General features: G+C 46.7%; 1 protein-coding gene across 1 annotated transcript in view; it reads left to right on the forward strand.

The window, feature by feature from the left end:
• The window catches only part of LOC311363309 (leucine-rich repeat transmembrane neuronal protein 4), a gene marked incomplete at both ends in the record, with an annotated part of 214223 nt that overhangs the window by 130284 nt on the left and 58939 nt on the right, over positions 1-25000 (forward strand). The window contains one exon of the mRNA XM_084483265.1: positions 2461-4073. Coding sequence (XP_084339391.1) covers positions 2461-4073 — 1613 coding nt within the window. The remainder of the gene's footprint in view (positions 1-2460; positions 4074-25000) is intronic.

Here is a 25000-nt window from a genome sequence, read left to right on the forward strand (position 1 = left end):
TGTGGATTATCACACACACACACACACACACACACACACACACACACACACACAGGGGAAGGGCGGAGAGGCACACAAACACACACATAGGGACACAAACACATATGCACATAGAGAGGGACACACACAGACCTATTTAGCAGCACACACACACACACACACACACACCGGCGGTTCTCGATTGTCCACGTAGCTCCGGCGCGGCGGTGAAGGCAGCGCCTGCCCGGCGCCACCGGTTTGGTATGTCAGCGGCGCGTCAGCCTGGCCAACAGCACGTACCGGGGCTCTGGCTTCAGCGGGACCTCTCCCTTTGAACTCGACGTAAAGCGACGGATGACTCAGCGACCGCCTGCTCTGATGGGAAACAGATACGGCGCCGGAATGTCACGCACAACTGCCGCGCACACTGGGGCTGAATGATGTGGTGCGCTGGGACGGGGGGGGGGGGGGGGGGGGGTTGGGGGGCTGGAGCCGGACTCGTGATGAAGAGGAGGCAGCTGAGGGGGATGAGGGGACAGGGGGATGGGGAACGGCACTGACAGCACATAGTGATTCCTGAAAAGATCCCTAAACAGTCTCGGGAATATCGATTAGGTTTTTGTTTTACGACTCAACCCAATTCTATTTGTGGTGTTTTGGGCCCGGAATACTTGAACTGATTTGTTTTTTTTTTAGTTTTTTGCAAAGTGCATAGCTTCATCATCAGTTTGTTTAAGTCATTTTTTCGGAACTGAAACAAACAAAATCATTGTGTATATATATATATATATATATATATATATATATATATATGTATATATATATCCTAAATTGAAATAACTTTTTAACTTTGCTTTACAAAATTAAACATGGATAAATGTTTGTTTTATATATTTTAGATCTACACAAACACAAAGCAAGTGTATACTGAAATATAATTAAATGTTTTAATAGATAAGCATAAGATCTCTATCCATGCCATAGGTAATTATCCATTAATGAGTTACGTAATCAGACTCCATGGCTAATTTTGATGATATGCCCTTATTAATAATTGATCTTGTAATGGAAACAGTTAAGGTGACATTTTTATTTGAAACATAAATTGTTTTCTGATTATTATCCATCCATCTGTTAAAACCATGTGAGAAGAACATTCAAAAAGATTGAACAAATGTGATTAATTCCTTTTAATTCCTCATAAAAGTCACTGAGCCAAAGCAACAGAGCCTGACAACATGTTAATTATATTTAGAAAAAGTGATTGTATCTTTTTCAAACAGTTAGGCCTAATGGTACGAAAACAAAACTTTACTAATCGTATTGTCTCACCATTGAGTGATTTCCTTCACAGGTGTATGACTCAGATTATCAACCATGTTGAAGTTAACATGTTAGAATATTGAATTTATTATTTTAGGAAGATACTCTTTCTATGTGATTAAGCTTTAGTTAATTGGGAATGAGAGCACTATGACCGATTACTTGGATTAGTTATTTGCTACTACAGATTATACTGTAGACAGATTCCAGATGTGAAATGCATAACAAAGTACGGGCCTACTGCATAGGGTAAGGGAAATGTTGAATATGCCTGTTTTATGTAAAATGTGATGGATTGTAGGTTTGTAGATGGGTGTGTAGATATACCGTTTCTAACAGGGAACATGATGGAATAGAAATTGCTATATTGCCTTCAGAAAAATGAAAGCAGTACATTATCTGCTGTTCAGCTGATGTATTTCTCATTTAGTCTTTCTGTAAAGTCACACATTGTAGTCCTGCCTGGGTTTAGCAACATTACCTCAAACACTTGGACACCGCTGTGCAAGGACTGTGATGAAACGCGGGGATAAATGATGACGGCTGACATTAGTCATCTCATGGTGCACTGGTGTTTCTAGCTCTTATGTTGAGTTTAGAAGGCGCTTTGTTGAAACGTTCTATTAGAATGAGTAACTATTACGCCTACTATTATGAAATCGCTTTACCGTGAAAAGAAAAATGCTTTCTGATGAAAAGGTGTTCATACTGCTACTCTGCACTCCAGTGATTTGACCAATGAGCTTAACTTGGCTGTGCAGCAATTATGTTGTGGTTCCAAAAATAAACGCTTGCCACCAGTCAAAAGTGGATCAATTCAACCATTTGACACGTTAAAAAATATAGGGGTTACACATTGAAACAATCGCTTTCATTGGTATATTTGTGTATGTAGTATTCCCACCCAGGTAACAAAGCTAAATTTGAAAAGTACATGTTGAACCCTGGCTCAATCTGTAAGCCAATAATGGCCTCTGATAAATGACTAAATACAAACGTTTTTGAAATTAAGTTAATCTGGTCTTTATCTTGCATGTTTCAAGAGACCACAACTTACCCATGACCTTCAAATTCATAAACCGAATGCTGGTTACCAACATTACTTCCTGTTAACTGATCGTCTGTCGTTCCCTCTGTGTTCTCCGCCCCCCCCTGCAGGCCCAGCCATGCGGCGTCGCTGGCTAGTGATGCAGCTGCTGATGCAGGTGTGGCTGACGGCGACACCCTCCAACAGCGAGCGACCGTGCCCCAAGAGCTGCCGCTGCGATGGGAAGATTGTGTACTGCGAGTCCAGCGCCTTCCGCGACGTCCCCAAGAACCTGTCGGGGGGCTGCCAGGGCCTCTCGCTGCGCTACAACAGCCTGGCCAGTCTCAGGGCCGGCCAGTTCGTGGGACTTAACCAGCTCATCTGGCTCTACTTGGACCATAATTACATCGCTACCGTGGACGCAATGGCCTTTCAAGGGGTCCGGAGACTAAAGGAGCTGATCCTGAGCTCCAACAAGATCACCATGCTCCACAACACCACATTCCACCCCGTGCCCAACCTACGCAACTTGGACCTGTCTTACAACAAGCTGCAGGCTCTGCAGCCGGGCCAGTTCCAAGGCCTGCGCAAACTTCTGAGCCTCCACGTGCGATCCAACTCGCTGAAGAGCATCCCCATGCGTTTGTTCCAGGACTGTAGGAACCTGGAGTTCCTGGACCTGGGCTACAACCGCCTGCGTAGCATCACCCGCAACGCCTTCTCAGGCCTGGTCAAGCTCACTGAGTTGCACCTGGAGCACAATCAGTTCTCCAAGATCAACTTCTCCCACTTCCCCCGGCTCTACAACCTCCGAGCGCTCTACCTTCAGTGGAACCGCATCCGCTCCATGAACCAGGGGCTGACCTGGACCTGGGCCTCGGTTCAGAAGCTCGACCTGTCCGGGAACGACCTGACGGATGTGGACGCCGTGGTGTACCAGTGCCTGCCCAACCTGCAGACCCTCAACCTGGACTCCAACAAGCTGACCAACGTGTCGCAGGAGGCGGTGGATGCCTGGATCTCCCTGAGCACCATCAGTCTCGCTGGGAACGTGTGGGACTGCAGCACCGCCATCTGCCCCCTGGTGGGCTGGCTGAGGAAGTTCAGGGGCGCCAAAGAAACCACGATGATCTGCGCCTCGCCGAAACAAGCCCAGGGCGAGAAAGTGATGGACGCCATCGACGCCTTCGGAGTGTGCCGCTCCAGCTTGGTCACGGTGCCGCTGGCGTCCAGCCTCCCGCCGACCCCCTCCGGCTTCAACTTCCAGACCGAACGGCTCCCTTACATTCCCGCCATGCCGACTAGCTCCCGGGACAGGGGCCGCGAGAGCCCAGTGGGATTTGCCACATCTTATGCCGTTACCCCTCCTGGAGGAGGAGGAGGAGGAGGAGGAGGAGGAGCAGCAGCGCCGCCGCCGCCGCCGCCGCCGGAGCAGGATGGGGAGCCGGTGTCTTTCCACAAGATCGTGGCAGGCAGCGTGGCGCTCTTCCTGTCCGTGGCCATGATCCTGCTGGTGATCTACGTGTCCTGGAAGCGCTACCCCAGCAGTGTCAAGCAGCTGCAGGAGCACTCGGCGGCGGCCCGCAAGCGCCGCAAGAAGGCCAGGGAGACGGAGCGCACGCTGAGCTCCCCGCTGCAGGAGTACTATGTGGACTACAAGCCCACCAATTCGGAGGCCATGGACGTGCTGGTGAACGGGACGGGACCCTGCACCTACACCATCTCAGGCTCCAGAGAATGCGAGGTATGACCCCCCCCCCCCCTCTACACCACCTTTACCAGCTTCACCACAACCACCCCCTGCTGTACAAAAGCCACTGTATGTCCGCAGAGAGGCGAACAGAGGTGATGGATTTAAGGAGTTTCGATAGACGATTTGTGGCTTGATCTGTTTCGATTTGGCTACATCCCAGATTACGAGATGTAGCCAAATCCATATCGGTGGATTGGTGGATATTATACACGTTGGTGTATCTGTGAACTAAATGGAAGGGATATTTTATGTTATCTGAGTCTCTTTCCTGTGGGATGTGACTCAAATTCATAGGGAATGGCATTGGTATATTGAGTTTAGGAATGCAAATAAATATGATTACATTCCCTGTGCTACACCAGCTCGCTTGCGTAAACCGTGCTACTGTTTATGTGACGAGACCGGGGTTGCCTTAATTGCATACTGCTTTTCTCTCACCATCGTTCTTGGCAAATCACACCGGCATTGTGCTTTGTGTGTTTGCTCTGTACCTCTATTCAGGTCCTGATGAGACATATTGTACCGTGAGAATCGTTGAATGAAGGTTGATTTATTCTCGACGCTGGGTGTGAATACTAATAGACAGAATAGTAGAACAGAGAGGGGTTCGAGCCCAGCTGATGACTAGACAGTTAGTGGGAGACACTCAGCAGATTTATATCACTTCAATCTACGAGGCAGTTCATGGTATTTTTTGTGTTTTCTTACAATAACTTGTTCATCGTTCAATTGATGTACAATTTCATACAATAGGTCAATTGAGGTGTGGTCAATTGGTCACACACTCACACATGGAAAGAAAATAGGAGAGCATGAACACGCTTTTACATGACGTTCTCACACACACACACACACACACACACACTTCACAAATACACCCCCCCCACACACACACACACACACACACACACTTCACAAATACCCCCCCCCCCCCCCCACACACACACACACACAAAGGAGTCTGGGTCCTTTGAAAAGATCTGGACAAAGGAGGAAGTGAATTACTTCAAAAAGCCTTTCCCGGTGGCGAGTATGAATGCCATTTTCCTGCTTCTGCTTTAGGTTACAAAGCCCAACTTGTTCCCCTGCAGTATTCTGGGCCATTCACTATATCCCAGGCCTCCAGGCTATTGTGTTATTGCGATTTCTGTTGCAAAAAAAACGAAAACATAACTTTATTATTGATAACGTAATAAGAAAGACCAACGCGTAAGAAGGAAATATATTTATTGATGATAAAAAATCCAGAGAGAAGAGAGCCTATTTCCCCCCCACACTATAATAACCTTATAAAACTGTATACTGTAAATAGACGGCTTGCTGACAGATTCCCAACATTCCTAACGTTTCAGCTTTAGATTGGCAGTTCGTCATGACAGTATATATATCCATTTCTTTCCATATTCCACATCCTGTTCCTCATGTACCTTCTGTCCCATGGCTGAGCCCAATCTCCCAGAGAGAGAGAGAGAGAGAGAGAGAGAGAGAGAGAGAGAGAGAGAGAGAGAGAGAGAGAGAGAGAGCCAGGGCGAGAGAGAGGTCATTTTAATCCTATGAGACTGCTCTCCCTAAGGAGATCAACCGATTCCTTCGATCACTTAAAGTGATGCAGCCCTCTGTCAGTCTGTTGAACTCTATTATGCTGAAGATCGACCTGCTGGACACACACACACACACACACACACACACACACACACACACACACACACACACACACACACACACACACACACACACACACACACACACACACACACACACACACACACACACACACACACACCAGTGTGCACTTTGTGGTGAACATCCACCTAAACTGAATGAATAAAATTAACCCCCAAAAATGTTTATCTTGTCCTTGAGGCAATAAGGAAGAATATATTTATATATAGATATATACAAACTGCCCTACAACACTTTGTTTGAATTGAAGATATTGTCCATACAATTTTGTGTTGGACAGCATTTCCCACATATCTTTAGCTGTGCACCTTAATGTGAGACTTGAGGACCCTCATATTTAACTCGTATTTGTTCTCCTTGTTTGTGTTAACCTCTATTAGCCACCAATGTGCTTAGAGTGAAAACTGCCCAACCAGAGTATTGCAGGACCTGTGTTGTGTTTGGGTGTATTCTGCCTGGAGACTGCTGAGTCTGCAGGCAGGGGTAATAGGGATGACTCAAAATGGTGGACCGATCATAATATCCGCTCAGATCTCTGCCCTGACAATTTGTGGTTCATATCTAAAATGGTGAAATACCCCGTTTGGTGAAAGGACGACTGCGAGAGGCAGTCGTTCAAATGGATGGTGCAGAAAATCTGTATGTATGCAATTGTTCGGAGGGTCAAAAATAAATGCGCTTTGTTCTATTTGTTAACAATCTGTTTTTACATGTCTATTTATTTCTGTTATAATCAATGCTAGTTAACATTACCGATACCTTGTGTCAGACGGTCATCACATGACTTATGTAACCAGAAGTACAACTGAAGTGGGATCTTTATCGAGTCCCTATTTTTCCGACGTGTTTCCGTGTTTGGCGCTGAAACGGTCGAACTCAGGTTTAAAGTGCACTGCTCGCTTTTTCTTTTACATTCTGTGAAACAAGAGCCCTTGTGGAAATGGTTTCATCCGTTTCTTCACGCTCGGTTATGAATTAAGATAAAACACGAAGGCTGCATGGAGAGCAGCGGCCCTTGACTCAGCGCCGTTACGCCGTTCAATAGCACGAGAAACGTACTCGTCACAAGCGCCCTTGCCTTTCCATTCACAACATCCAGCTGTTTAAAAAACTGAAACCGTCCGTCTCAGTTGAACCAGCGATCCCCCCCCGCCCCCCGCCCCCCCCCTGAAAAAAACACAAGCGTCCGCCCACCTGGTGAAGCCTCGCATCTGAAACATCCACATGCACCACACCTTCCCGTTCATCACTTTAATGCATCGGGCGGTGACAAGTCCAGCTGCAATGCAGTCCCCCCCCTACACGCGGCCACATGGTCGTGTCAGACACAGAAAGCTGCTCATCGGGTGCTATTAATAATTTATTTTGCATAACACGCCGGCCCTGGAGGTTCTTCCTATTATGTTACAATCTGGCATGCTCTGCCCTCGGGCGTTACCAGCAATTTGTCTCCAACACACGGACGATGTCTCCTCCACTGATTCGTCTCCAGCGCTGTGAGCTCCGTCTCGTCCGCTGCTGGCTGTGGACACTCCGCCGGCCGTCGGTCTCCTGCCCTCAGCCGGTTGACCCCAGTCCGTAGCTGCATAGGTTGCCTGGTCGTTTTCCTTGACCTGTGTGACACAAACTTTCGATAGTGCTATCAAAGTGCTGACTTATATTAATGCTCCTATTCCAGGGGAATTCACCTCTCTTCTATCGTGACACACTGATTCACGGGAGTCGTGGACAGCTGTTTTTTTTTTCTTTTCGAGACATGATATAACTACCACCGAATGCGCACAACACTTCTTCTAACGATGCGTGACTAAGCTCTTACCTTACGTAATCACGTGTGAATAACTCTTCTTCTGTTCAAAAAACACTATGCGTAAAACCAAACTCATCAATTGGGTGTATTATCAAATCTATATTTGTACACCAGTTCTTCTTGCATTTGCATTGGTAACAGCAACACCTCTATGTGATTCCTTTTAAGCACACGGGACAAAAAGATGTAAATGAAGCAACGCTGCATATTGTACACTATTGACATATTGTACACTACTACTACACTTCTTTGTGGTAGTTATGTGAAGTAAACCATCAGGGGTTCATGGTGAACCAATGTGAAGTAACTCTGTAGCATGTAGATAACAGATACGTCCCTGGCATCACATATCTCATACTCAAAGACACATCCCCCTGTTTGTATCACCTGCTCCAATGGTGCGGTGAGATACTTACACCACCCGTCATTCCTCCGTCGTCACCCCCCCCCCCCCCCCAACCAATCCCTCTCACCTTCCACTATGCATTCCCGCCGCTTAACCCCAGTGGCTTGATATAATCACTATGGAGAAGCGGGGGTCTCAATTCAGCCTTGAGCTCCTATTGGCTGCCTCGGTGCCCCCATGCTGGCAGACATTGGTCAGTGCACACACACTCCAGCTGTTTCCTTAACCCCCCACTGTGCAGCCCACCATAAGTACAGCTCTGGCTGTATAAACACACATTCTCAGGGGTTTTGTAATAATAATGTTGATACCAGGTGTAAGATAATGCCGCCCACGCCTGCTTTATTGAAGGGACGGGGAAATGGGACCAGGATATTTGTCTTTGTATCTCTGGGTCACTTCAAACGGTTGATAGATTCTAATAGACGGCAGAATATTAATGGGTCACAGAAAGCGATCCCTCTCGTCTGATCTGTGTAGGCGAACCGAAGCCAAGGAAAATAACATAAAAACACCTGGTCTCGTCGCTAAGTAACTTTTACATAAAAAAAGAATGTGTGAAGAATGCAATATCGAGCTAGGAGTAACCTTCAACATGGCCTACCCAGAATGCATCACTTTATTTTTTTTCCTCTTCAATTTCAAATTCACACCACAGCACTGGTCCCCGGGGGTCCGGTATCCTCATGCTACACTTACATGGACCTTCTTGTCTGGCTGAGACCCCCGCACCACTCCACCACAGCTCTGAGGGTTCTTCAACGGGCGGGTCGTGAACCCAGAGTGGGTCGCGGCGCAGGTCAACTCTGACGGGCAACTCGCTCGAGACCACTTCATCTCGTACCCGTTTTAAGTGCACTGAGATTTTCCGAGGCAGCGTTTTTTATTTTAAAGCACTATTCCCTACTGGTGTGTGAGAGTGGCCGTCGGACCCATGAGGATAACGTCCACGAGGTGAAACCATTACGCAGTGGCTTCTTCAACCAGTTCAGTGCCATGGTTTTCACAGCAACGAGATAGTGAGCTTTGTCCGAGCCAAGTATGATATGAAAATAAAGTATCTTGCCAACATTTAACAACAAATTAGGAATACTCTAAATATACCAGAATATATTTCTCTCTATATTTTCAGCCGATGATAATTTTGATTTTATCTCCACTAAACCGTGTTTGGCACGATGCAATCTTGTGGATTGACCGTTCACATACATGACATATAGGCCTACATATGTAGGTGCCTCACATCTGGGATGAGTGTGAACATATCTTATCCATGATGGGTGCTGCATTTATTCATTCATATGTTCCTTCATCCATTCATGACGACAGAAGGGCTCTGACATGTCGGTTTACAAAGCACTCTATGTGGCCAGAGATCTGACATCTGATCAGATCAGAGAACATGTATGAAAGGTTCCCGAATCATTCCATGCAATGAAACTGCAGAGTTCAAAGCGTCAGACAACAGATCTGCTTCAGATCTGCTCCAGAAAAAAGGTTTGACTTCATCGTGCAATGGAGAAAAAAAACATCAGTTCTTATCTCTTTTTTTTCTCATTGTGAGCAGCTAGGGGGTTAGGCACGAGTTCAGGGATGCCCACAGATAGAGAGCGAATCATTGGGGATGGAACCTAGAAACTTTGGACGAGGAGTCAGACACCTTTACCCATCCTAGACTCTTGTGTGCTTCTAGATAGATAGATAGATAGATAGATAGATAGATAGATAGATAGATAGATAGATAGATAGATAGATAGATAGATAGATAGATAGATAGATAGATAGATAGATAGATAGATAGATAGATAGATAGATAGATAGATAGATAGATAGATAGATAGATAGATAGATAGATAGATAGATAGATAGATAGATAGATAGTAACTTTATTGATCCCTAGGGGAAATTCAGGAAATTCTAGGGCTTCTATACCTCACTCAACCGAGGAGCACGGCTCCTATCCCAATGTGTTCTGCCTCCTCATCCCAGCGCCTCACAGTAATACCTGTCCTCTCATCTTGCGTTGACCTTCTCAGACCTGTTCCCACCAGAACTGCCTATGGGTCCTCATCTGACACCCTGAATAAAACCCTGCAGATTGAGTTAAGGCCTGTAGCCCGGGAGAAGGTATCTCAGATCTGTCCCTTATCCACGGAAATTATTTATGTGTCATGACCTCCCCTGCACAGCCCTGTGAATGCTTACTGACTTTCTATTTCAAGACTTTTTTTCCTCTTGATCCAAACCGCCATAAGGCCAGACACCAATCTCACACCGCCTCTCCATATTGTTTGATCTTTTTCTTTTTACAATAAATTTGGTTCATTGTCTTCTCGACCGAGCGTGGAGATGGCTTTCTTAGACTCATTCCTATGACTAATTCCTGCCCGCATGGCTGCCACTTGCCCTTTCGTTCCAAGCTTCCCATTCCTTCTCTCTATATTCCCCGTGACCTTTTCCAGACCACAATCATCACCCCGGCGCTTGCTGTGTGTGTGTCCGCCAATTGTCATCTAACCTCGAAACTGAAAGTCACCAGTGATTGCCAAACAATGTCATCTAGTACACAACATATCGTTTCAAATACAAGGATAAATAACATCTCAATTGTTATGTGAACTAGCAAACCATTATTTTTTTACTATTAACCAGCTAACAAGCTATCTAACTAACTATCTAAGTACCTTACTTACGAACTATCCAACTACATAATTAACACTCTGAATAACCAACTATCTAGCTGTCTAACTAACTGACATATTAAAAAGTAAACTAACTAGCAAAATAAATATTGGTAAATGCTGCGTCCTAACCTTTTATCTTGTTGTACACATCGAAGTGACGTGATCGATATCTCAGCGTTGAGCACAGTGAGCGGAGTGCAGTCTTTTGTGAATGCTGTGGCTGATGTCAGTGGCTCTCTCCGAACTAATAGAGATGTCTCTTATTTCCCTCTCATTCCCTTGGCCCCATCTCCGTCTCAGAGTACCAGATGTTCCCATTCACGCTCACTCAGAGAGATTGAGAGTTTGTCCACTTTAAAAAATACACCTCTCCATTAACTAGCCAACACAGACCCTTCAGAGCCGCGCGGTGCGTGAGGCCCTGATGCTATCAGGATGAAAAGGGTTTTTTTCTCCTCCCTGTTAATGCATAGTTTTCTCAACCTTTTGTGCGGGTTGTAGCCTACGTCGGCTCAATTAGGCCCCTCATTACGGAGCACACTGTGTGCTCTGGCAACAGTCTCCCCTGTCCGGACAAACGCTTACTCCATACAACGCCATTTGGGACTTGGGGACATTCTTCCTGGCGGTGTTTCAGATAATCGCCGGTGCCGCCGGTGCATGTGGCAACCATTTTAACGTCTAAGCCCCATCCCGATATTTTTATTTCAAAACCTTTTCAGCATGGATGTTGAACAGTAGCTCTGTGGTACGTCTGCAGTCTGTTGTGAGGTGAGTTCTCCTACGTTCTGGCTTCCTTTATTAATTCTTTCTTCATTTCTTGTTCTTTTCGTTCATTTTCCTCATCATTCATTCTGTTCCTCTGATGTGAAAGGATAATTATTTTGAGACAGCTGCCGCTTCACCTTGTTCTGTGGAGCAATTCCACCCTCTCAGATTCATCTTTGTTCTCCCGTATTCATTCTGTCATCTTCACTGTGTCTTAGGATCATTTTGACTTCTTTCACTTTCACTCAAACTGTGTCTCATCGTTTATAGTTTGACGTAGAAAAAGGGAAGGCAGACATTTCCACTGTTGCGTTCAGTTTCACTACAGATGATCAAACTAGAACAGTACAATACAAGAAAAAGGAAACTGCCAGGCTCTTTTTAAAACCTGGCTTTTAAATTGGACTGCAACCAATGCAGCAAACATTGCAGCAGTATACTATTAAAATAAAATCACAGGGATGAGAAGCATTGTTCTCAACTGTTTTTATAATCCTCCATTTCACTTAGATCTGTTGTACTGTTCCACGGAGGGTGCGTATTCATCGCTGAGTCATAGGCAGTCATACATTAGCGAACATCAGGCAGATGTTCACGAGGCAATCTCACAGAAATAATGCCATGCACCATGTTAACTTGTGAGTGCTATGTGATTAAAGACCCTAAGGAGCGATGGTATCATCTCTCTCTCTCTCTCTCTCTCATCTCTCTCATCTCTCTCTCTCTCTCTCTCTCTCTCTCTCTCTCTCTCTCTCTCTCTCTCTCTCTCTCTCTCTCTCTCTCTCTCTCTCTCTCTCTCTCTCTCTCTCTCTCTCTCTCTCTCTCTCTCTCTCTCTCTCCAGTTCAGATCAGGGTGTTGGATTGTTAATTGTTCGAAGAAGAGCACACACCCACACACAATCACCAGGAGGCTTGCCCAAGGGCACACGGCACTCTGTGAAACACATTCAGCACTTGCGTCTTCGATGGACAATTAAGCGCGCCAGGGGAAACGCAAGGTTGAAACATGCAGAGGAAGAAGGTGGAGAGAGAGAGAGAGAGAGAGAGAGAGAGGGAGAGGGAGAGGGAGAGAGAGAATATGTCTCTCATCCTGCTAATCCTGGCCCTTACACAAAGAAGTTCCATGCTGTTGGTTTTTATACTTGCCTTTTGATCCATGGCTAATGACGGTGTTAGATCACCCGTACAGCACAGTCACATTACCTGGGAAGGAAGGAAGCAAGACGCTTCTACTCCCCGGTCTCCTCTCCTCTCCCCCCCACCCCTCTTGCCAATCTTCTCAAGTTTTTCAAGTGCGCTTTTTTAATGACGCACGCATGACAGAGGACAGGAAGTACAAACGTTCAGAGTACACACTTCATCCAGCCTTCTGCTCTTCCTCTCCTCTCCCTCTTGTTGGATCAGTGTTACTCATCTCAAGACCTCTTAGAATTTTCATCCAATAAACTCTATCAACTCGCACGGTCTCTCTCTCTCTCTCTCTCTCTCTCTCTCTCTCTCTCTCTCTCTCTCTCTCTCTCTCTCTCTCTCTCTCTCTCTCTCTCTCTCTCTCTCTCTCTCTCCTCTCTCTCTCTCTCTCTCTCTCTCTCTCTCTCTCTCTCTCTCTCTCTCTCTCCTCTTCTTCCATTGGTTAGTTGGCAGTCACGGTGCCTGCCACCACTCTCTTTATTCCTTCCAAACATGTCGGTCCGCCCGCCTTTCACAGATGCTTGAGGTGGTTTTCTTTTTTAAATCTTTTTATCTTTCTTTTTTGTGTTCCAAGTGCCAGAGGCTTCGGCCACTTTGTGTTCCATTAAATCCATTGTATGTCTGGTGGTTTTCTCCAAATCCAATATGGAACCCACCTTGCTTGTGACAGATGGACGAATGGTTAACACATGGTGGGCTAATTAAATTATCATGATTATCGTGTGTGTGTGTGTGTGTGTGTGTGTTCATATCTGTGTGTGTGTGTGTGTGTGTTTGTGTTTGTGTTTGTGTGCATGTGTGTGTGTGTGTAAATCCATGATAGAATGGATGTTACGGAGCACACACACATTTTTGCCTATTTTTGTTCCGCTGCCATTGCTTTTAATTGATTGCTTTTGCAGCCAAAGCTTAATACTCCTGCATGTATTTTGAAACACACAATAGACATGTCACAGTGAACATCACATGTTTATTCATGTGTTGTGTGTCGGCCAAAGAGCGTTTTGGAGTTGGTGGTTGGTCTGGTATCATGTCGTAACACGTCTACAAACAGAATAGTGAGCCATGAGATAAGATGCACTCTCAGGTTGGAAATTCAGGTTTCAACTGACATAATTGAGTGTATTAACAATTACAGAGGGATCACATTTTGAAATAGGAAAATGCCAAAATATATCTACGTACACAATGTGAGTTTATTCAGTGCAATCAGCACATATGCATTGTGGTTTGATCAAGATTGAAAGGGATCCGGTGTCTTCCTCTCCAACTACCCGATGATGAGTTGAGCTTTTCCTCCGGGTTCGTCACACTCTCCTGACTTTATCATCGCTGGGAACGATAGCATTACAACACTCTGGTTTCCAATGTTTCCAGTCGGGCGGGCTACACGGCCCATATGGGAACCCCCCCCCCAAAAAACCAGCCCTGTTTGGTCCATCGAAAGCAAACAAAGAGAAATCAATGCACCGTGAGACCATCGAGCAGATATGTGGAGCGATGAAAACGTTCTAACGGCGCGCGGGGGGCCGGTAAGAACAGTGCGGCAGAGTGAGGCTACGAGGACCCAGGGCGGGTTCTACCCGCCATCAAAGGCTTTCAGAATACGGAAGAATTGCAGAAAATTCAACTCCGTCGAGGAATATCGACGTACACTACACTCCGCCACACACTTGCCCACAGTGATATACTCAAAAATAGCGAAATCCAAAAGATGACACCATAACTACATCACAGATGTAGTTATCTCGATGCTGACGTCGGGGTCGCGTCCGCCGTTGCTCCGACACCTCGCCACAGGACGTCATGGCGACCGACAGGCGGCGGCAGCAGCGATGGCCGTGGCTGGCTGTCTCTCAGGGTACTAGAAGTCTACCGAGACAGACAGGCAGGGAAAAGGTTGACGGAAAAGGTTGTTGGCTAAAGTGAAGCAGGCAGGGAGAGACAAGTCCGCTGGCGAGCCGAGAGGGGAGGGGTGGGGGGGGGGGCTGACAACGCAGACAGTGTGGGGGCCCGTTTTAAGAGCGCCCGGCGTGGACGCTCAGATTGGCAGATGACAGTTGACGCGGCGGCGGCGTGACAACGTCTGTCCGTCCGCGGGATCAGCGGCGCCGGCGGTGTCGGCGTCGGGTGTAGGGTGTTTTTGATCTGTGATCAGAAGCGCCGTAGCGGCGGTGGAGGCAGAAGTCCAACAGATGGGAGTGTTTTTGGAGCCAGTGTTAAGGTCACTGGGAGGAGACGCCAGCCTGGTCGTCTGCGGCGAGTTAAAAGGGCAGAGCCGCTCCCGATGACGTCCAGGCTTTGTGGTTTAGGACCATTCGCTCTGACATGTGATCACACCTTCGGGGGGAATTGTAATACGATACCGTTCATTGCATGGATGTACTGTACAGACGAGTACAGTTGATCTTGTTTTGATTGGTTGCCATGGTAGCGGGAGGCAGGAGGAGGAGAGGTCGGCTCTCTTCTTGGGAATAATCGTTTGCCTTTGTCATGTGACTGGACGTTGATTTTGAGTAAGACATATGCAGAGCTGCAGTAGTGAAACCGCAATGACCGCAATTTCGCAATTTCTCTGTGCTAAATATTGAACGCCCTGGTTGTGTTTTTAAAACCAATTCCCTGTTTGATCGCTTTCGATTTTACGAAACACACACACAATGATCCGGGGTTCATACACAATTTCTACACTATAGACATCCTTGAGCTAAATGCCATAACCCATTCCTAAATGACACGTTTCTCAATTCTGCTACATTACTAAACAGTGAATCGTAGTAATGTGCACAACCTGGAAATAAAATGTAAAAGCTAATTCTATGTTGTGCACTAGTTTCATTCCCTCCGTTTGATTGCATTAATAGAAAACAAAGAGAGTTCCCTTCTTAATCTTCTCTGGCTTTAGAAGGGGACTGAAATGCACCGGCCTCTTTAACAGAACGCGGCCGTTTATGTGCACTTTAATTATGTGAAAAATAAGATTAGTGCACGATGGGGCAGGCCGTTATTTAGTGTGTGTGTGCGTGTGGGTGTGGGTGTGTAGTTTGTGTGGGTGTGTGTGTGTGCGTGCGTTAGTGTGATTATCCCAAAAGCCAGTTACTATTACAAGGGAAGTATGTTTTTATGATTTTTAATCATCATCAAATGTGGCCTGTTATTCTGTTGAATTGAATTGATGGTATAATAGCTGCTATTTTTGTTCATGGTTAAACTATTGTATTACAAGTTAGCGGTCGGTCTGACCGAACGCTTATGCTACCAAATACACTCTATTCACAGGCATAATAACTGAATGAAGCAATTGAAATATACTTTTTCGGTTGCATGCATTATATGGTATGTTCATTCTGGTCGGGTTTCTGTGAGACATATGCTTGTATAGTCCAGTAACTTAGAAGTACAACGCACATGTTGCAAACTCACTTCATTTCTGTCACTTCTGCAAAGGCTTAGTCCCTGTGGGCCCTGGTTCTTAATGTTAATGCCGCTGGGCCTGAACTCAAAGTGAACTCATACTTATTCAGAGTCTAGTCTCAGGTGAAAAATGGTCTTCGAACCCAGACCAGTTGTGTAGTAAGTAATAGTCGTGAAATATTAATGAAGAAAATACATTTTGTTGTAGCAGCGTAGTTGCCTGGAGGAGAGTAGAGTAATGTTTCCGTTGATATTCTGTGCATAACCTTGGTTATGCATGCATTATTGATTGTAGATTAAGAGGGGTTACCAAAAACACAGCAACTCCGCTATTTATTAAATTAAATCTGAATGAACGTATATATTCAACCCGAAAATTAATTTTAGGAAATGACGGAGAGATATTTAATGGCAGTGAGCATAATATTTGTGTTTAAAAACCGTGGCTTTGCTTTCTTCTCATTAATTACTCGGATGATTCGGAATCTGAAAATATGGGAAACATTTGACACACAATCCTCCTTAAAAGGTTCAGTGATTTAAGCTGTTAATATTTTGTTGCAATTACCATAATATCCCAATTAAGATTTAAGAATTAAAAAGCTCTGAGCCCAGAATTAGCCTTATTTGAATAGAACAGTTTGGTTTCCCTGCCAGTGCACCTGACTAGAGACCTGCCAGTACAAATGATTTTATTAGCATCTCTGGATCCATCAAGACCGTCATTACAGGCCCTAGAATAGCATAGTGTCAATGGTGTTCCACTCTCAGCCAAAAGGTTCTGCTATCGATCTCCAATATCCAAAGCCTAACACATAGGCATCCCTGAACGAGAAGCCCTCACTGCTGTCTGCACTCAACAGCCAGGCAACATACGCAACCTGAATCTGATGTGTCTGTGTGTGTGTGTGTGTGCAACCCGCATCGCAGATGCAAGCACATCGTGTACATTGGCATTCCCGACATGTCACTCGAGGTTTGTTTACTTTGTAACACGTCAGCGAACATGTGTGCGTCCGCTCCACGCGCGCTAGCCTCACGTTACTTCGTTGTGTGGGCTCCCTTCACGGCTGGACGCGCAGCCGCTCCCTACATGTTGTGTGTGTGTGTGAGTGCCGTGCTCCTCCTCCTCCTCCTCCTCCTGCACGCGCTCATTTGAGTTCATTGCCTGCCTGCTTCCTCCCGTTAGCATCGCCGCCGTTATTGCGTAGACCGCATCGACCCCGGCGCCTGGCTGCTTCTGATGCCCGCCTGTCTGCCGCTTTGGCCGGCTGAAAGGCTTTCTGCCTGACTGGCTGGCTGTCTGGGTGACTGGCTGGCTGGCCGGCTGGGTGGCTATCTGGCAGGCTGAGTGACTGTCTCTCTACCTGACTGGATGGCTGGTTGGCTGGGTGAGTGTCTGTCTGTCTGCCTGACTGACTGACCGGCTGACTGGGTGGCTATATGGCTGGCTGGGTGACTGACTCTCTGCTTGACTAGCTGGCTGGCCGGGTGACTGACTGGCTGGCTGGCTGACTGGCTGACTGGCTGGCTGGCTGACTGGCTGGCTGGCTGGCTGGCTGGCTGTCTCCCACTGCAGTGGAACGTACAGAGTGGGTGATTGATGACTTGTGTTTCCTGCAGGTTTTTAGTATTCTGCCGCACACGCAGAGCGGGGCTTCCTCCAACCAGACACACCGGAGACGTTTAAACACTTGTTAGCGGGCCACATACACATCGCTTCCCCCACTTATGTATTTCCGTCAAGATTGTGTTTGTGTGTGTGTGTGTGTGTGTGTGTGTGTGTGTGTGTGTGTGTGTGTGTGTGTGTGTGTGTGTGTGAGTCACAAAGAGCTCTTGATTAAAAAACAGAATTGGAAAAAAACAAAAAGGGGATACGGGTGAACACGTCCTTTTTTTCCGGAAAGGTTTTCTTTTCCCGGGCTGCTCCCGGCCCTTATGATGACACAACACTAAGCAGTCCCCTGCTATAAATGTCACAGATCTCAAGGCCGTCTTTCACTGTGAAATACAACGGTCCCTTTGCATCGATTGGATTAGCAAGGTAATAAAAGGCCGGTATTGACAAAGCCGACAGCGGCTCCGTTAGGGATGGATTGTGTGGCAGACGCTGTGGGGACACTAAGGGACCTGGACCTTTTATTTCTGCCATTGACCATCGAGATGTGAATAGGATCACAGATAACGATGATCGTAAAATGAATGATAGGCCAAAGTAAAACCGCTACGCAGCGTTTTCCTTTCTGTTATAGATCCTCGGCACGTGTTACTTGACATTTAAAAATCCTCGACCACGACGACCACAAATGGGAAATGTCGTGGTTTATTCGGAGCGATCGCAGTCATAATTAGTACAGATTACGCATCTGTCCAGGGATGGCTGTCAAATATTGTTCTCTGAGATATAAACACTTTGGTTGTGATAGATCAAGCCATGTTGTCTGAAATTGCGGAACATGCAATTACAATTCACATCATCCACACAATAGTGTGAATTCACTATTCGAAAGAAATGTGTTTAAATGTGCGTGCTCATTTTAGAGATCTGGGTGACTCGCTCTACGATCAGCAAAACATCATTTCTGCATTAAAGATTCAAGATTAAAGAATGTAGAAAACCTTAACAATTACAAGACGTTTTCTCTCGAACAAAGGAAGGCGTCTGTATTCTATCGGCGTCTCCCATCAGCGTAGCGAATTAAAAGGACACAAACTGCCCTTCAATTAGTTGGGAGCTCCTGAGTCTGAAACCCATTTGCTATTAGATTTCATCCATCCATCAAGGTGGCAGCCGATGAGTTTTAGATTTAACGCTAACTACACCAACCTTAAGATTAAAATGAAAAATGGAAAACGAGCTCACCCACATTTTGCTGCAACATTTAAAAATAATACCTAGCATAATAATGCCATAAATTAACAGTTGGCAGTTACAATATTCGTACAAATGTTATTACTCCCATTTTTTAATATATACATGTATTCCTTTAATGTCAGACGGGATCAGCTAGTGTGAGGGCGTTTCCCTCCCAACCGAAAGGTTCGGGGTTCGATACCCGAGGCAGTCTACCTGAAGGCATCCTTGAGCAAGCTGCCCTTTCCCTTACCTGCTCCTTAACAATGTATACCTTAAAAAAGTATTCACTATTAATAGTAAGTATTCACTATTCACCGCCTGGTAAATGTAGCATAATATGTAGCATAGCATAGCTGTTATTCCAACCGACTATTCATCAATCTCCCCGTATATTTTTGTTAATCAATATCATGAGACTATTCCCATATCATGAAAACCGCTGCAGGACACCGGCTACCAGTGTACCCGGACTCACCTGAACTCCAACATCGATGAATCGCCCCCCCCCCTCATCCCCGGTTCACCTTGGATGATTAAAGTGGATTCATCTGGGATTAATCAGGACAGTGGGGTGCAACCTGAAGTGTTATTAATGGGCAGGTGTTAATCTGGTTATCCATTGGGCCGTGAATTAGATTAGGCGATCGGGACAGTCAGTGGCGCGTAGGGTACGTATGCCGGTGGCCCGGGCACATTCCATCATTAGAGGAACAAGCTGTTAATCTGCTGGAACCAAACCGATGAATCGCCGGCATTTTTTGGAGCTGCGTTTTTCTGGGTGAAAGCTGAAAGGTTCAAACAACGAAATAGTTTGACGGTTGTAGCTGTTGAAAAGTGAAAGTTTGCGCCCTTCTTTACATTTGTATTGTGTGTGTGTGTGTGCGTGCGTGCGTGCGTTTGCCTGTGCGCGCGCGCGTGTGTGTGTGTGTGTGTGTGTGTGTGCATGATACTCGTCGTGCATGTGTGCAAGTCAACCAAGTCAGTCTGACTTTATCAGCACTTATTTTAGACTCATCGTTCCGCTCACTTCCCACGACAGTTTGGGGAAAAGCGGGAGAAACGCGGCGCAACGCATTCCGCGAGGAGGAGGCTGTGCTCCAAAAGACGGAGAGAGAGGCGGGAAGAAAGAGTCAGAGCGGAGGAAAGAATGGAAAATTACCAGCTAGTCTGGAGCGACAGCCGCAGTGAGGAGCAGAGAGTGAGCGATGCGGGGGGGAGGGGGGAGGGGGGAGGGGAGGGAGGAAGGTGGCAGGAAGATGGAGGACTGGGGGAGGCAGGGGAGGAGGATTTGAGGACGAGGGAGAGTTGTCGGTAGTAGCGCGGGGGTGTACAGGCGTGCTGTGGACATCTTTTATCCCTCCCTCTGCCCATCTATCTCTGCCCTCTCTCCCCGTACCCATCCGTCTCTTCTCTCTCTCCATCGTTCTCTTTTCCATCCTTTGTATTTTTCTTCTCTCCAGCCCTTTCTTTGTTCCACGTCTCTCTCTCTCTCTCTCTCTCTCTCTCTCTCTCTCTCTCTCTCTCTCTCTCTCTCTCTCTCTCTCTCTCTCTCTCTCTCTCTCTCTCTCTCTCTCTCTCTCTCTCTCTCTCTCTCTCTCTCTCTCTCTCTCTCTCTCTCTCTCTCTCTCTCTCTCTCTCTCTCTCTCTCTCTCTCTCTCACCTGAGAGGCATGGTCTGTTTGATTTAGTGCCAATCACAGTTTTTTAATGTCTGCGCACTGCATCATAATTTATTAGGATTATCATAAACCGGTGCCTAGGCGCCTCAGCAAGGACACTGGGGCCTCCCCTCCGGAGAAGGACCGACCGGCCCCGCCCGCCCGGTGGCGTCCATCACCTCCGAAACAGCGCCACACCGCCACGGCCCCCACCCCTCTCCTTCCTCCGATTCTTTCGCGTCAATATTTTCCTGCATCCCCCCCCCCATCGCCCTGATCCTGACCACCACCATCCTCTGCAACCCTCACGCCTCCTCCACCTCCTCCACCCGCAACTCAATATTCATCCCTCCGTCCTCCATCAGACCAGGAGAGGAGGAGGAGAGGGGAGGAGGAGGAGGAGGAGGAGGAGGGGGGGAGGAGGGGGAGGGGGAGAGGGGAGAGGAGGTGGAGATGAGGTTGTGAAGGGGACTCGTAGTGCTTTTTGTTGGTGGATCCCATGAATATGGGGCGGATGCCCTCCCGTAGAGCCGTCACTTGGGCCTGATTAGGGAAGGGGGGGGCGGACACAAGACGACGGCATCCACAGCCACGCCTCCATCGCGGCCTTGAACTTGGTGCAACTTGTTAGTAAATTAAACCTAATTGAATTACTTAAAGGTTACAAACGAGTGTCGTGTTGTTGACGGAAGAGCCGGGGTGACATTTACCTCACAGGACTGTTCTCACCGCGAATCATTAAGTCTGTCAGCTCGCGGACACAGTAAGTGAGGAGTTACTGCGCGTGTTGCTCGATCAATGGCCCTAGAGGGGTGGCTTGCTATGCAGATTGGGGTCACGGGAGTTTTTGGAGTTCGAGGCGAACAGATATTCGATGGCGTGCACGGAAATCATTTATAAAATATACTGCAGGCGCTTAGATGTTGCGTACACACACGGCGACGACGGGGATATTTGTGGTCTTGAATGAGCAAAGTACTTCATTGTGTCTTGATGCACCATTACTAAAACATTGATATTAACAGCAGCTGATGGTGTGGTTCAAAACAAAGGAAGATGACGGAAGATGAAGATGAGATTTAAAGGGCTCCTATTTCACCACACAGGTGTGATGTGGATTAGCTCTTACAAGCCGTTTAAAAATCGACCCGAGGTTTGTGACCTCACAAGGATGGAGGTACCCAAGGGGACTCTTTAAACTAGTAAACGTCTCCATCCACAACACTTATGGGTGGACCAGTAGCTCTTGAAAAGGTTAGTGACTGCCGTTCCAAATAACAACTGGTGTTTAAAATAGGGGGTCTTTAAAGAAAGCCAAGTGAAAAGGCACTCACGAAACGGCAAAAGAAACTCTGATGAGTTTGACATCAGCACGACTGCTGCTAAGTCACACAGACACACAGGAGCTGGTGGAGGCTCATTGTATGGCTTATGAAGGTCCCTGTGGAAGATCATGGCTGTTAGGGAGACCAGAGGAGGAATGTGTGGAACAATAGAGCGGAGCAGGGCTGCTGGTGGAAGAGAGTACACCGGTATGGATCGCTGGCAGACGGAAGCCTAATTAATCCAGCCCTCCATAATTAGCTTCTCTCTCCCCCCATCCGTGTAGCTGCCCGCCTCCAATATTTTGACTGCTTCTGTTCCCAACATGCTGTCATCCACTCTCTCTCTAGTCTCTCTCTCTCTCTCTCTCTCTAGTCTCTCTCTCTCTCTCATCCCTTTATCTTTCTATCTGTCTATCTATCTATCTGTTTCCCTTCCCTTCACCCAATTTGTATTTTATTTATTTTGTTACTTTTTAGTACATTCTTTCCTCCCTCCCCCTTCCCTCCTTCCTTTCCCTGCCTTCCTCTCTCCCCCCCCCCCCCCCCCCCCCCGGGCCTCCTCCGTCATCCATCTGTGGGGGCTTGTGTCTCGATCCTGTCCCGAAACATGTGGTCGGGGTGATAAACACTGGTGTTAGTTGAGCTTAGTGGAGAAGGGTATAGCTCCAGCCCCACCGCCCCCCCGCCCCCCCCGACGCCCCCCCCCTCCCAGCCCCCCCTGCCCCCCCCCCTCCCAGCCCAGCCCGGCGCCAGAGTCAGCCCCATGCCACCCAGAGCAGCAGACAAAAGCCCAGCCGTAGGACTGCAGACTTACCTGCCGCACATGATCCTAGGGGAGGTACTGCAGCCTGTCTCCCAGGCCAGGTGGTCATTGTGTGGATGGGTGGCACCGTGCCCCCCCCCCCCACAACCATCCCTTCCACCCTCCTCTCTCCCAGGTCTCTTACCACCTCTCTCCCCGCATCGTCCGCTCTGTTGCGACTGCATCTGTTTTCCATCCATAGAAAAATACAGCTTGGAGCCCCCCCAGTGAAACAGCTGAATGGAATTGGCTGTTTCTGAATAGCATTAGCTGTAGCTGAATAGCATTAAAAGTACCTGAATAGCATTAGCTACAGCCGACAAGGCGTAGCTGCATTGCACTAGCTGTAGCTGAATAGCATTAGCTACAGCTGACTAGCAAGCAAGTCGTATGGCCTTGGCCGTAGCTTGACTGTCACTCCTGCAAAAATGTAAATGTGCTATTATAATACAACCAGCCATGATCTAGAGTGCATTCAGTGTAGCTGAATAGCATTTAGCTGTATAGCATTAGCCGTGACTCAAAGTTGTTTTTGTGGTAACTAACATTCACCAAGGCTGGATAGCATTATTAATAGCCCAATAGCATCAGCCATATAGCATTAGCTTTTTCTCTAGCATTCAACATATCAGAATCAGAATCAACTTTATTGACCAAGTTTGCACACTGTGGCAACCCGCCTCGGGGAGTGAACCTGCCTCGCTCGAAACAGCACACGAATCGCTTGGGTGTTCAGCCACAACGTCACGTTTAATCAAACAATAAAGTCTTTCTAAAAAGAACTAAAAGATGATCACGTGGCACAGCCACAACGGGCTGGACTCTCCGTTCACCCCCAGCCACGAGAGAGCCCCGAATGAACGTGGAAGCCTGCCTTTTGAGCAGGTTTCCTCCCGGCTCCTCAGGTGCTCTGCATCATGGTGATTGGGACCGGAGCCGGGTTGCCACAACACATACAAGGAATGTGACTCCGGTAGGGTGGACACTCTCTCAGACAGTAGACAATAGACATACAAACAAACATACACACACATACGCACACAATATAGACATGTTCCACACACAAGTAGCAGGTAGGTATTAGACAAATACTATCTACAAAATATACATAATATGTTAATTATGCATATACATAAGATATATATCAGAATTGCATTACTCATAGATGAATAGCATGGGCCGTCGCTGTATAGCGTTAGCTACAGCTGTTGGAGCCAGGTGACGATGTAGAGGGGTTTCAGTTTGAATGATTCCCTGGTCTTATTGAGGCCGGGCGCGGTCATTCCACTGCCTGCTATAATGATAACCTTTTCCTTTCCCCTGGGAGCTCTGGCCAATCACAGAGCGCTGTGCTGTGAATGCTAATCGAGGCTAATGGCTGACATGCTAATGCACCACGTTGTCTTGCTAATGATCGCGGTGATTAACCCGTCAGGCTTGGCTTTTTCCGTCGTGTCAAGTCAGGTGATGTAGCTGATTATAAGACTCTGGCGTTGACATGGCATTATGCAGAAAAAAAAGGCGTTGCATGGTATCATGAAGACTGTGTGGTCTTACAAATACTGAAATAATAATGTATGAATGATTTAATTGTAATTGTTTTGTTAACTTTACTTTTGAATTGATTTTGGCTTCATACATATTTGTATTATGACCCGTCTGTTATATTGACAAATGCTGCAGCTCTAACAACCAAATTCCCCCCCCTGGGAAGAGTAAAGTATCTATCTATCTATCTATCAATCCATCTAAAAAACAAATCAATATAACACATGGGCATTCAACTGAGGCCCTGAGTGCTTTAAGATTGTACGTGCCTTTAATTCCTACCTAGCAATTTGGATATATAATCAACATTGATATTGTTGAATCGTCTGGCTGGCAATAACAGACTGGTTAATCACAATACTGTCTTTATTGATCAAATAAGGGTTATGAACCGATTCTTAGATGCTTAGAACGAGAAACTTACGGCATTCCAAAGGATCATTGTTGACCCATCAGATTTATTATTATCATGAAAATATCGTACTGGAGTGTTATGCGATTTTTTTCCGTTGGGATAATTTCAGATTACAATGGGTTTAATTGTGCTCATGTATTGAGCAGACAGGCTCCGGTCCAAGGTCACTCCATTAAGCATCTAAAAAACGGAGGGAAGGAGAAATATGAGGTATGAGATGATGATGGTTAAATGAAGCACATCCTATCTGCTTCAATGCCAACCAACCCCTAGATAAATATCTCCAGCATAAAACCCTTAACAAAAACATCTGAATACATATACTCCTCCATCAAGGTCGTCCTTTCTCTCCTGTACGCAT

Source organism: Micromesistius poutassou, assembly GCF_964030765.1.
Source record: "Micromesistius poutassou genome assembly, chromosome: 18".
Classification (NCBI taxonomy): domain Eukaryota; kingdom Metazoa; phylum Chordata; class Actinopteri; order Gadiformes; family Gadidae; genus Micromesistius; species Micromesistius poutassou.